The sequence below is a fragment of the Chrysochloris asiatica genome, unplaced genomic scaffold (genome assembly GCF_000296735.1).
Source record: "Chrysochloris asiatica unplaced genomic scaffold, ChrAsi1.0 scaffold00130, whole genome shotgun sequence".
NCBI lineage: Eukaryota > Metazoa > Chordata > Mammalia > Afrosoricida > Chrysochloridae > Chrysochloris > Chrysochloris asiatica.
In genome coordinates, this window is record NW_006408648.1 from 9650625 (window position 1) to 9661066 (window position 10442).

General features: G+C 37.8%; 1 protein-coding gene across 1 annotated transcript in view; it reads left to right on the forward strand.

The window, feature by feature from the left end:
* The window catches only part of ACAP2 (ArfGAP with coiled-coil, ankyrin repeat and PH domains 2), a 178283-nt gene that overhangs the window by 121270 nt on the left and 46571 nt on the right, over positions 1 to 10442 (forward strand). The window contains exon 9 of the mRNA XM_006869416.1: positions 4324 to 4398. Within this exon, the coding sequence (XP_006869478.1) occupies positions 4324 to 4398 (75 nt within the window). The remainder of the gene's footprint in view (positions 1 to 4323; positions 4399 to 10442) is intronic.

Sequence of the window (10442 nt, forward strand, 5' to 3'; positions counted from 1 at the left end):
AAGACCCCTAGCAAGATGGATTGGCAAAGTGGCAGCATCAGTAGGCTCTAGTGTGGCAACAATTATGAGGTTGGCCCAGGATCAGGCAGTTTTTCATTCTGTTGTGCATAGGGTTGCTATGAGTCGGTACCGACTCGATGGCACCTACCAGCAGCAACAACAACAACAATTGTTAAGGGCAGGGGAAAGATGAGGCTTTCTGCTCCTGTAAATTTACAGCCCCAGAACCTACAGAATCTCTGTGAATCGGAACCCACTCTATTGTGTGCCACCACCACCACCTTTGTTAAAGAGCAATGATGGTTGCATAAGGTTGGTGGCTCAAACACACCAGTTGCTCTGTGGGAGAAATATGAGGCTGTCTGCTTTGTAAAGATTTACAATTTTGATGAGTTGGAATCACCTCAGAGGGGGACAGCTAGCAGTCTTTTCCACATAGGAGAGAGTTAGGGTACTGTAGGCACACATAAACAGGCTGTCTAGTCCAGAATTACAGGAGAAGGAAGATATTCCTAGGCACTAGGCACTGTGCACATCCTATCAAATACTAGATTGCAACCTTCACATTAAGTATTTTTTATGTAAAACAATGTAAGGTGAATTGCAGTTGACTTGTTGAAATTATTGTAGTTTTTAGACATTTTAATTACAGTTTTGCTGTTTATTCTCCCAGATCTTAAATAAATTTTTAGGCCTTTGAAAAGCATCTAAGCCCCATACCTATAGTGTCTAGTAGATATGGCCTTATTTGGGGTGTCATGCAAAGTACCTCAGAGGAAAGCTGAGATCTAAAGGATCAAGGAAGATTAGCAAATTCTGTGTACATGGAGAGTGAAATTCCAGGTGAGAATTGGCAAGAGAGGAGGCTGGATAAATTGATCAGGAACCAGTTTCACACAGGGCCTTGTGGACTTTATTGTAAGATCTGTGAGAAACCATTTAATTTTCAAGTAGGGAATAACATGATCACATTTGTAGTTTTGGAAAGTAGCTATTTGAGGAACATTTTGGATGGAACATAAGTTTAGAACAAGATACGTTATTCTTCTAGTAATTTAGTGAGGATATAATGGCATCTGGAACCAGTATCATAGGGAAATAATGATGGAGCGAAATGGACTGAAGGGATATTAAAGGTACACTCAAGGGAGACCGAGAAAAAGACAGGAGAGAGGGAGAGACAGTTAACAATCTCACAGTTGTGGAGTTATGAAAAATAAGAAAACATAGATGTCTGGATATGATACCTAAAAAATTTGATCCTGTAAATTAACGTTAATGGTTCACTGGTTGAGAACAAGAAAAAGGAGAACTTGGGACCAGGCCCTGGGGAGCACCTACTTTTAAGGAGGGACTAGATAAGAAGAGCTCTGTGAGGTATGAGGACATAGATGAGAGAGGGGATGGGAAATCAGGAGTCTATGATACCACGGGCCAAGGGATGAGAGTCTCAAAAAGATGACCGACTCCAAATGTTGTTGAAAGAAGGTCAAATAATCGGAGGACTGAGAAATATCTATTGAGTTTAGCAGTAAAAAGGCTGTTGTTTCACCTGTGAGTTGTTGCTTCCATGAAGTGTGAGCTCAAGCGACAGAAGCTGAATTGCAGTGGTTGATGAATATGAAACAGGCAAGTGGAGAATAGACAATATAGGCAACCTTCTCAAGAAATTTTGCAATGAGGGTAAAGAGAGAGAGAAGGTAGTAGCTAGAAAGTAATATGAGTTGGAGGGAGGTTTTATTTAAGGCAGGGCTGATGTGAACAAATATAAAAATAGCTGGGAACAGGCTAGTTTGAGAGGGATAAGTTGAAAAAGAGAAAGAGAAGGAATGATATCTGAGGTGGTAGGAAAGGATGAGATTCAGAGCACACAGGTAGAGGAAAGAACATACCTAGTTAGTTAGAGCCTGTTAAACTGATAATGTCCAACAACACTAATATAAACATGGGACACACCTATAGTCTTCCAAACTCTTCTTGATGCAATTCACAGCTTTAGTATACTATTCCATTTTTCTGACAGTCTTCACATCTCCTCAACTCATGCCTCTCCCAAGCCCCCAACATGTTGAAAGATACATTTTTTCTTTCCTGCCCCAACGGAGAGGGGAATTTCCCCACTTTCTGTTGCAATAGCATTGGGGTGTGGATACAGCAGAGGAATTTACTGGTAGTGTAATATGCAGAAACCCATTCTGTGCATTACAGTACCCATTGTAAGGTACACACCTGCAGGTTGGTAAAAATATTGGTTTGTGTCTTGGGGGCTGCCTTGTATTACACTTCAGTTTTCATGAATAATATCTATATTCCATTCAGTTAGAGACTTTGAAAACCCTAGTATAATGCTTATCCTACTGATCCTACATAAGCAATTACTGAGGACATGCATTTTTCTAGTGCAGCACATACCAGCATTACCTGTCAGATCAGTGATACTTGTTAACATAAACAAGTATTAGATCCTCAGGTAGCATAGTTGCCATTTAAATGGAATGGTAATGTTGCCAGGTGTTGTTGAGTCGGTTCTGACTCATAGTGACCCACCCTGTATTAGGGTTTCCAAGGGAATAAGTCTTTATGGGAGCAGAAAGCCTCATTTCTTTCCCATGGAGTGGAGTGGCTTATAGGTTTGAACTGCTAACCTTGTGTTTAGCAGTCCAGTGTATCCTACAGTGCCATTAGTGCTCTTGTTAATAGTGATGGTTTTTGCCTCTGTTGCTTGATTTCTTTTCAGCAATATTTTGTGAGCAGAATTTCTCACCTATAGGTTAAAAAAAAATTGTGATAAAGAATTAATAAAAACCTCAACTAGTTTTTTAAGAAGATGTTTTTCAGTGTAGTTTTTAAAGGATAAACATTTGGACAGTAAACCTCCTGATACTTATATCTGTGCTCATTTATCAAATATGTACTAATTAGAGGTGAGGGGAGTTCACAGATGAAAATAAGATATATGAGGAGCCTTCCAAAAATTCATGGGAACATGAAATGAGATTAATGGAATTTTTTAAATGAACTTTTTAAGTTGCATCGTATATCATAGTTTAGAGGAGCCCCACTAATGGACCAGATTCTACCTGAAATTTTTATTATTCCAGCAGATATAGGAGTTCAGGGAGCTAGTGCATTTTTCATAATGTGTGTGATACTTACATAATGCTGCTGCTGTGTGCTGCCAAGCGGGTTCCTACTCATAGTGACCCTGTATAGGATTTCTGAGGCTGACCATTTTTATTGAGCAGAAAACCTCATCTTTTTCCCACAGAGTGGTAGATCCAAACTGCTAACCTTTTGGTTGGCAGCCCACTGCATACACCACTACACCTCAGCAGGGCTCCTAGGGGTACTTATATTGTTGTTATGTGCTGTGGAGCCAGTTCCAACTCATAGCGACACTGTACAGGGATTCTGAGGCTGTAAATCTTTATGGGAGCTGAGAGGCTCATCTTTCTCCTGCGAAACAGCTGGTAGTTTCAAACTGCTAACCATGAGATTAGCAGCCAGATTCGTAACCACTATGCTACCAGAGCTCCTTAGTGGTACTTATATATAATATAATAAATACTGCTTTTCTGATAGAAACAGAAATCATCTTTTCTGAAGGGATGGAACAAAATGAAATGGAAATTTCAAAACATTTCATTAAATTTTTTAGGTGTTAAGAACGTATCTTAAAAAAAATTGGTAATTTTACACGTTGACCTTAAGAGCGATTCTTAGTCCATTATTATTTTAGCCTTTTCCTTCATCTGTCTAGTGAATTAGATATGATTAAATCACCAGGCAGCCAACTTGGAAGCCTGAAGCAACTGGAGTGATTGATTGGAACTATCTGTTACAGTGAACTTGTGAGAGCTGGCCACATTAGCTCAGCTGCTACTTTTTGCTGTTTGGGGGAAAATCTCAGGCATCTCTTGTTTCTGTCTTTGATTGTGACTGCCAGAATTTGCAGGGTGAATCAGCAGGCCACTTCAGCCACAGCCATTTTCTGTATTCAGGAACTGATCAGGTCATCACTGTGTTGGATTTGCAGAGGTCTCCTGCTGCATGTGCTTGGCATCATAACTATTCTTGCAAATGCTTTCCTTAGCAGAGATATAACCCTTTCTCATACACTATGTGATACCAGAACAAATATGAACTTCCAACTTAAGGTGGTCACCAAATATGTCTATCAAGTAAATTTGAACTGACTGGTCTCTTGCTATACTTATATGTGAAATGTTTGGGAGATATGATTTAAAAAAATAATATGTGTTTTTTTCTTTGACTTTTAATTCTGTGCAATTTTTTCTCTCCCCACCCCCCTCCTTTATATAGTTGGATCGACTGGTTGTAGATGCAGCAAAGGAGAAAAGAGAGATGGAGCAAAAACATTCCACCATTCAACAAAAGGTATCTGAGGGACAAAGTTAAAGGAGATTTAATCCTCCTTTTATCCAGTTGTTTGACTGTTGATTTCAGCAAGGCACCATTGTGTTGGAACAGATCCTTTATGAGTTGCTTTAATAATTGCGTAGACAAATTTTTCTTCTTTGAAGAGCAAAGTTTTCTTAGATGTTAAAATCCATATTTTACTGTTTTTTCAGATCAAATTTTATTTGAAAGCCGAGCTCTTGAACCAGTAAAAAATAGCCTCTCCTAAGTTGAAAATGACCCTTAGAATGTAAAGCACTGTTCTCAGCCTCAGTTACAATACCACCACCCTTGATAAAAAGAGAGTGTGCATGTGTCTGTGTGCATTATGGTCAGTGTGTGAGTTTGGTATTGTTGTTGTTAAGTGCCGTTGAATAGGTTCCAACTCATAGTGTAGGGTTTCCAGGCAACGGTTACTAAGTTTGAACCACTGACCTGTGGTTCAAAATGACCTTGTGGTCCAGTGCATTATCCCACAGCACCACACCATGACTCTGAGTTTGGTATTATGGGTGTTAAATTGCTTTCACTCTAACATTCTCCCTTCCTCCCATGTGATACTGAATCCTCACTTACATTTCATGTTAATTTGCTAAGCCTGGGTAAACTCATATATGAAAAATAAGTTTTTAAAACGAAGAACTTCAATTTTAAAGCAGGTTTTATTTTTCCATGCTAAAAGATTTGAGGGGTGTGGCACTGTAGGTTAAGCACTGGATTGCTACCTGCAAGGTTGTCAGTTCAAACCTATCAGCTGCTCCTTGGAAACCCTGTATAGGGTCGCTATGAGTCAGAATTGACTTGACAGCAGTTAATAGCAACAGCATACCTGAAACTCAACCTAATAATATTTTATAGTATATTTGTTGTTGTTGTCAAGTGCCCTCGAGTCGGTTCCAACCCACAGCAACCCTGTATAGAGTTTCCGAGGAGCATCTGGTGGCTTGAACTGCTGACCTTGCAGTTCAAACGACTTTGCAGTCTGATACATTACCCCACAGCTCCATATCAGGACCATTGTATATGGTCAGTAATATATTTTATGTAGTAATATGAAAATCAGAGGAGAGTTTTGAGGGTGAATGTGATAACACAAATGTGTGACAAACCATCTTACACTGTTTTAGACATTCCTTACCCTTGATATTGAACAATCAAATCAAGTTTAGTTATGGTTTATTTGAATTTCAACAAGCTAGATATGATGATAGAAGATATGCCAGTGAAAATAACAAAGGAGAAGCAAATTGTAGAATTAAGGAAACTTGTTTGTCATGGGCTGTGGACTTCGAATCACAAGATTGGCAGTTCAAACCCACCAGCTGCTCCTTGGAAACCCTATACTAGGGTCGCCATGAGTCACAACCAACTTGATGGCACTTAACCACACAACAGCATTAATACTCAAGAGAAAATGTACTAAAATAGGGAAGATTTTTTACCAGATCACCTTTAAATTAGTTATTTCTGAGTTATAGTCATGTGAGACCGACTCTTACTTGGTTTTAAGTAAAGTTAGATTCACTTTTGTTTGCATTACTTTTCAGTGGCATTACCATTGAAACATTGTTAAATTTGAGGTCACTTATTCTTACTTAAAATGAAAGACCATGATATTTATGGAAATATGTGTATATTTGCTTATGGAATTTAAAAATAATATTATGCGTCCTTTAATTTTTCTTTTTTTTTATCATGTACTCATGATGGATTAATTTTTAAGATCAGTATTATATTACAGATCCAAACTTATATATAGATTATTAAATCTAATAGATGATTAAATCAAAGATTAACTTCTCTGACTTTAAATAATACTTAGCTGTTTTCCTTTAAAGAAAGTATGATTTTTGCTCATTATGAATACTTGCCTCTTTTCTGCCTTTAAATGCTGGCACAGGCTGCATTACAGGTAAAAACACAAATCCAGTCATCGTAACAATTAAGGGAAAATGCCTAATGTGATTATTTGGGTTTTTCAAGAATTAAAACCGATTAATTAACATTGATGTTATGAATGTCTTCTGTACATACCTTACGGAGCTGTACACACATTTCTGACTACTGGGTCATAAAGTAAGTGTTAGGTCATTCTTGACACGTTGAGAGAGTTTTTTATTTTTTACCATTGTGTTAGGTGAATGTTGACATTTCATGGTGGTTTTAACATACACTTCTTTAATGACTCATGAGCTTAGGCACCACTTGCTATGTATATTTGTCATTTGGATATCCTTTTATGAAATGTCTATTAGTCTTTTGCCCATTTTCTGTTAAGTTGGTTGCCTAATTAATTGTTGATCAAATTGTTCATATATTCTAAATGTTAAGTCCTTTTGTGTTGGTTGCAAATATCTTTGCCCATTCTGTGACTTCTTTGGAAACTCTTATTTTTACCTAGTTTATGTTTGCTGTTTTTCGGTGTCTTATTTAAGAAGTCCTTCCAAATCCTAAGTTCCTGAAGATACCTCCTATATTATGTTCTACGTGTTTATACCTTTGTTTTTTACATTTGCATCTTTTGTTTATCTGTAATTTGTTTTTTGGATAGGATGTGAGGTAGAACTCCAACTTTCTTTTTTCTTTACGTTGGTAGACAGCTGACCCATAATCACTTATGAGACGCTTGTTCTTTCTCCACTATCTGTGATGTCTCCTCTGTTATATTTCAGTTTCATACATGTGAGGTCTGCTTCAGTCTCTCTGTTTTGTTCCATCACTGTTTTATCCAATTGTGCCAGCTCTCTTAATTATTATAGTCTTACAGTCTTTGATAGTTGACGAAACAAAGGCTTTTCTTCCCCCAAAGTGCCTTGCTCAATATTGGCTTGTTGCATTTCCATCTAAGTTTCAGAAGCAGCTTTTCAGGTTTCATAAAAATAGATCTAGGAATAGAGGTTGACTGCACCCCACCGCCCCCCCACCAAAAAAAAAATTAGCTTTAGGGATTTTGATTGACGTGCATTACATTTACGAATCAATTTGGTAGAGAATGAATATCATTTTTTTCTATAGGATAAGCATTGGGCTTCCTAACCACAGGTTAGCAGTTTAAACCCACTAGCCAGTCCATGGAAGAAAGATGAGGCTTCTGTTCCTGTAAAGATTTGCATCCTTAGGAATCCTAAAAGGATCTATATGAGTCAAAATCGACTTGATAGCAGTGGGTTTGTTATTTTAATCCATGAGCTTGGTATATTTCTCCATTTATTTATTTATTTACATTTTCTTTATAATTTTCCTGTCTATATTTTGCTAAATTTATTTCTTGATTCTTGTGTTATATTTAAAATTTTATTTTCTGTTTGTTCTGTTATATAAGAATAAAATTGATGGGGCACTGTGGGATAATGCATTGGACTGCAAGGTCGGTTTGAACAGTAAGGTTGGCAGTTCAAATTCACCAGCCCCTCCTTGGAAGTCCTATACAGGTCGCTATGAATCAACTTGAAGGCATATAACAAAAACAGCAACAACAACAACAATATGTTGTTGGTTTGAACCCCAGGGGTCAGTGGTTTAGGGTCATAAGCCGCTCATCGGAACCTCTATCCAGGGTCACTATGAGTCGAAACCGACTTGACAGCAACTTAACAACAACAGTCTTGTCAGAGGAAGTCCAGGTGGCACAGTTGTTTTAGCGGCTGGCTTCTAACCGAAAGGTTGGTTATTCAAAACCACCAGCTGCTCTGGGGAGCAAGATGTGGCCGTGAGCTTCCATAAGATAGTTGTTTTTAAATGCTGAGTCAATTCTGACTCATAGCAACCCTATATAGTGTTTCTGAGGAGCGGCTGGTGAACTGACCTTGCGGTTCAAATCGACCCTGCAGTCCAGCGCATTAACCCGCAGTGCCACACTACAAGATTACAGCCTTGGAAACTCTAAAGGGCAACTCTATTCTGTCCTGCAGGGTTTCAAGAGTAGAAATCAACTCATCAGCAGTTGGTTTAATGTTGCTGAGCTCTCTCTTAATACTAATTATCTCTGTTCTCTTTTGGATGTTCTGTGTACACAGTCGTATATCATCTGTAAATGATGTTTTGTTTCTTCCTTTCTAATTTTTTACTTTTTGCTGTCTTACTGATTAGGAGCCCTGGTAGTGTAGTGGTTATGCATTGAGCTGCTAACCCAAAGGTTAACAATTCTCATCTACCAACCACTTTTGGGGAGAAGGATTAGACTTTCTAATTCTGTAAAGATTTACTGCCTCAGAAACCCTATATAGGGTTGCTATGAGTCCAAACCAACTCGACTGCACACTACCACCACCCCTGATTTGGAGATCCAACACAATCTTTAAAGGAAGTAGTAATAATGAACCTTCTTGTCTTGTGTGCAGTTTCAAAAGGAAGGCTTTTATTAGATTCCTGGCCAACCTTGGCTTTGCCTTCTATTCTCTGGCTTCTAGACCAATTCACAAGTTCCTCTGAGGAGGGAAATGCCCTCAGGTGAAATCTGACTTTAGTTCTCTTCTGACCTCAAGCTTCCCAGTTTCACATAAACTTTTGCTTTTGATTATCCTTTCTAGTTAGCTCATTAATGCATTTGAAGGGATTTCAATACTATATATCTTATCTAATAGTGTTAGTTGCTTTCATTATAAAATAACATAATTTATAATTATAAATATTGTAACATATTAATTGACATTAATATTAATTAAATTGAAAACAGTTTATTTCAAGAAGTATATCTGAAAATTAAAATGCTTATATTGTATTTCAAGGAAGTCTTATTTTATATTTTAGTAGCATCAAAGTTATTAAAAACCTGCTGATATTACAAATGAAACTTGTAATAGGTTGTCAGACTCTTATGTCTATTTGTGAGTTAATCCTATCTGCATAATTAATTAAATGATAGCTTCAGATACATTTTAAAGGAGTTACTGCTGATTTTTTTTTTTTCTCAAAGTAAAAGAAGAAATGTGGTTATTCATTTACAGATGCTCCTTCATTTGCTTATTTTGAATTAATGTGATTTTTGTGGTTAAATTTTAAGATATCAGGGGAGTTCTTTATAATTCTGAATTCAGGCTAAATCCTTTATCCACCTTAACAGATTTTCAGATTTGGAGGCCCTCTGATGACTCATTCTTCCTCTCCTTTAGTTGTTGTTGTTGTTGTTGTTATGTGCTGTGGAATCAGTTCCAACTCATAGTGACCCTGTTCGGGGTTTCTGAGGCTGTTCATCTTTACGGGAGCAGAAAGCCTCATCTTTCTCCCACAGAACCACTGGTAGTTTCAAACTGCTTGCTCACCGTGAGATTAACAGCTCAATTCATAACCACTACGCTACCAGAACTCCTTTAGTACAAGACCCTTATATCCCAGCATTCTCAGCAGATGGTCACTAGCTTTAGCTAAATTGTTTCTCATGTCAAGATTTTTACTATCCACTACTAGAATTCCCCACTAGTCTTGGTGTGGCGCTATGGGTAAATGAACTGGACTGCAAGGTTGGTTTGAGCCGCGAGATTGACAGTTCAAACTCACCAGCCCCAGGGTTGGTGGTTCAAGCTCACCAACTGCTCCTCGGAATCCCTATACAGGGTTGCTATGAGTTGAAATCAACTCCGTGGCACTTAACAACAACAACAATTAGAATCATTAATGCAGAAGTAATTTTGAAAGTTCTCAGACTAATTTTTAGGGTTTTAAAATTTGAGGATAGCACCAATTTTGCGATTTTGCTCAAATAACATTGCCAGTAAATCAGGAAACAATTTAAATAGTAGGATTTTTGATTTCTAAACTTCATGAATCTTTGAAGGAAAGTTGAAAGTTTGAATTGCGTTCAAGTGTATTGGCAGGAGAGGGAGGCTATGAGTAGGAGTCTTCATCAACAATTGTCTCACCATGCCTACTTCAAACTGGATTAGGTTCTCCTTTCAGAACTGCACTTTGTTTTAAGGCGAAAGCACTGTAGAACCTTTTCCTATTTATGAGCTCTTTTAGATAGTGGAGTTACTGGTTGTACCAGATTTAAAAATTACCATGATAGTTCTGGTATGGCACTGAGG